Source organism: Cynoglossus semilaevis, chromosome 10, assembly GCF_000523025.1.
Source record: "Cynoglossus semilaevis isolate Cse_v1.0 chromosome 10, Cse_v1.0, whole genome shotgun sequence".
NCBI classification, from domain to species: domain Eukaryota; kingdom Metazoa; phylum Chordata; class Actinopteri; order Pleuronectiformes; family Cynoglossidae; genus Cynoglossus; species Cynoglossus semilaevis.
This window is the reverse complement of record NC_024316.1, coordinates 19,377,934-19,379,839: the sequence shown is the minus strand read 5'-3', so window position 1 is coordinate 19,379,839 and position 1,906 is coordinate 19,377,934. Positions and strand designations below refer to the sequence as shown.

Here is a 1,906-nt window from a genome sequence, read left to right as displayed (position 1 = left end):
GGAGGAGGGGGGGGAGACCACCTTCCCCGTGGCAGACAACCGTACCTATGATGAGGGGGTGAGGGTTCAACTCCTGCCACGCTGTGGATAAGACTAGACAGGAGTGATGTGTCGTTGACGTGTGTGTGTGTGTGTGTGTGTGTGTGTGTTAGGCTCTGATCCAGGACGGACTGGACCTGACGGACACTCAGCAGAGCTGCACTAGAGGGAATCTGAGAATCAAACCCACGGTGGGATCAGCTCTGCTCTGGTACAACCATCTGTCTGATGGAAGAGGTGAGGGAAGAACACCCCCCCCTTCACTCCCTCCCTTCACCCCACTCCACCCCACCCCCCCCACCCCTTCACTCCCACAGGCTCCTGCAGTTGCATCGTAGCCCCGTATGGTTGGTGTGGAAACAGGTAACACCAACTACTGCCCTCCAGAGGTCAATAAATGTATTTCTGGTTATTTTTGTGTGTTTTGCTCAAACATTCCTGTTACTGACCACCCAAGTGACCCAGGTCAAAGGTCAGCAGGTCAACGTTTGTTCTGTTTGTAACCTTGAGAACTCGTCGCTGCATCAGTCCAGACCTGTGGTGCAGTGGGTCAGACCAACAGGGCACTTTTACCCCTGTTTGAGTTCCTCTTGTTGATCAAAGACACACACTGTGACCTTCACCCTTTCTCTGTGCTCTGCCCCCTGTAGGCTGGATGGGGGAACTAGACGAGTACGCCCTGCGTGGTGACTGCCCGGTCCGACGGGGGCTGAAGTGGACGGCCAACAGCTGGGTCAATGTGGACCCCGACTTTCAGAAGCAGGCTCGATACCAGAAACTTGTTGCTCACAAGTTTCAGGCCAAGTCGGTCCTGGAGGAGCAGTACCAACCTCTGCCACACAGCGGCCTCCACCAGGACCTGTAGCTTGGACTGCGAAGAAAGTCCAGAACCAAATCAGCTCTTTGAATAAAGTCGACGCTACAGTCGGCGCTACAGTCGGCGTTACAGTCGACGTTACAGTCGGCGTTACAGTCGACGCTACAGTCACTGGACAGATGTCGAGGTGTTTGTCTGGTTCTGCTCCTCAGATCAACGACGTTTGTTCGTCCAAGAGTTATTTATTGCTTACGTTTTGAACTGGACTGCTGAAGTCTCCGTGCTGCTGGTGTGAACAGCACCTCCCTCAGGTCAATGTCAGAACAGCTTCAAGTTGTGTTTTTGGTCCTTATTCAGTATTTATTTATTTATTGATTGATTGATTGATTTATCTGAGTGTCACTGCTAATTTATTTGAAATAAAAGAAACAATATTTATCACAGCTTGATGTCATCGCTGATGGTTTCTGTTTCACTGTTGGTCAAACCCAGTTTTACCCAAGGCCACACCAGCATCAAGGCTCCACCAATAATATCAACACGAACATCGTCGGACACAAAAAACAAACGCATTTTGTAAAACAACGATGTGGTAATAGCGCTCTCTAGTGGCAGGACTCGCTCATCTGCCGGTCACAAACTCGAAAGGCGTCGTGGGAGTTGACGCAGCCTTTTGTCCTTTATGTTCTAAAGCAGAAACACGCAGTACTTACATTAGCGCATCATTCATCAAAGCGTGTTGAGAGCATATGTCCACTAGATGTCGCCATATATCTACCGGGCCAGCAGCGGATTATTCTGTTATCAGCAGGTCAGAGCACATATGGAACTAACGGTTGACCAACCTGAAGAGTTAACTGACTGTGACCACTGGTGACGTCACTGACACTAACCCGCTTCGTAAATTGTGTCAAAATACACTAAAAGGCAGCATCAATCCAGTAGACTGGTTCTGTGGTCTGGGTCTGTAGACTGGTTCTGTAGACTGGTTCTGTGGTCTGGTTCTGTAGTCTGGTTCTGTGGTCTGGTTCTGTAGACTCTGGTTCTGTG

General features: G+C 49.9%; 2 protein-coding genes across 2 annotated transcripts in view; both read left to right on the top strand.

Moving 5' to 3' along the window:
• The window catches only part of LOC103385545 (transmembrane prolyl 4-hydroxylase-like), a 4,426-nt gene extending 3,128 nt beyond the window's left edge, over positions 1–1,298 (top strand). Inside the window, exons 8-10 of the mRNA XM_025059165.1 lie at positions 5–58; positions 153–276; positions 690–1,298. Coding sequence (XP_024914933.1) covers positions 5–58; positions 153–276; positions 690–904 — 393 coding nt within the window. The 3' untranslated portion in view covers positions 905–1,298. The remainder of the gene's footprint in view (positions 1–4; positions 59–152; positions 277–689) is intronic.
• A 107-nt stretch (positions 1,299–1,405) lies between these two features.
• The window catches only part of LOC103385543 (sodium- and chloride-dependent creatine transporter 1), a 14,752-nt gene continuing 14,251 nt past the window's right edge, over positions 1,406–1,906 (top strand). Inside the window, exon 1 of the mRNA XM_008319473.3 lies at positions 1,406–1,667. The gene's annotated coding sequence lies outside the window, so the exon portion shown is untranslated. The remainder of the gene's footprint in view (positions 1,668–1,906) is intronic.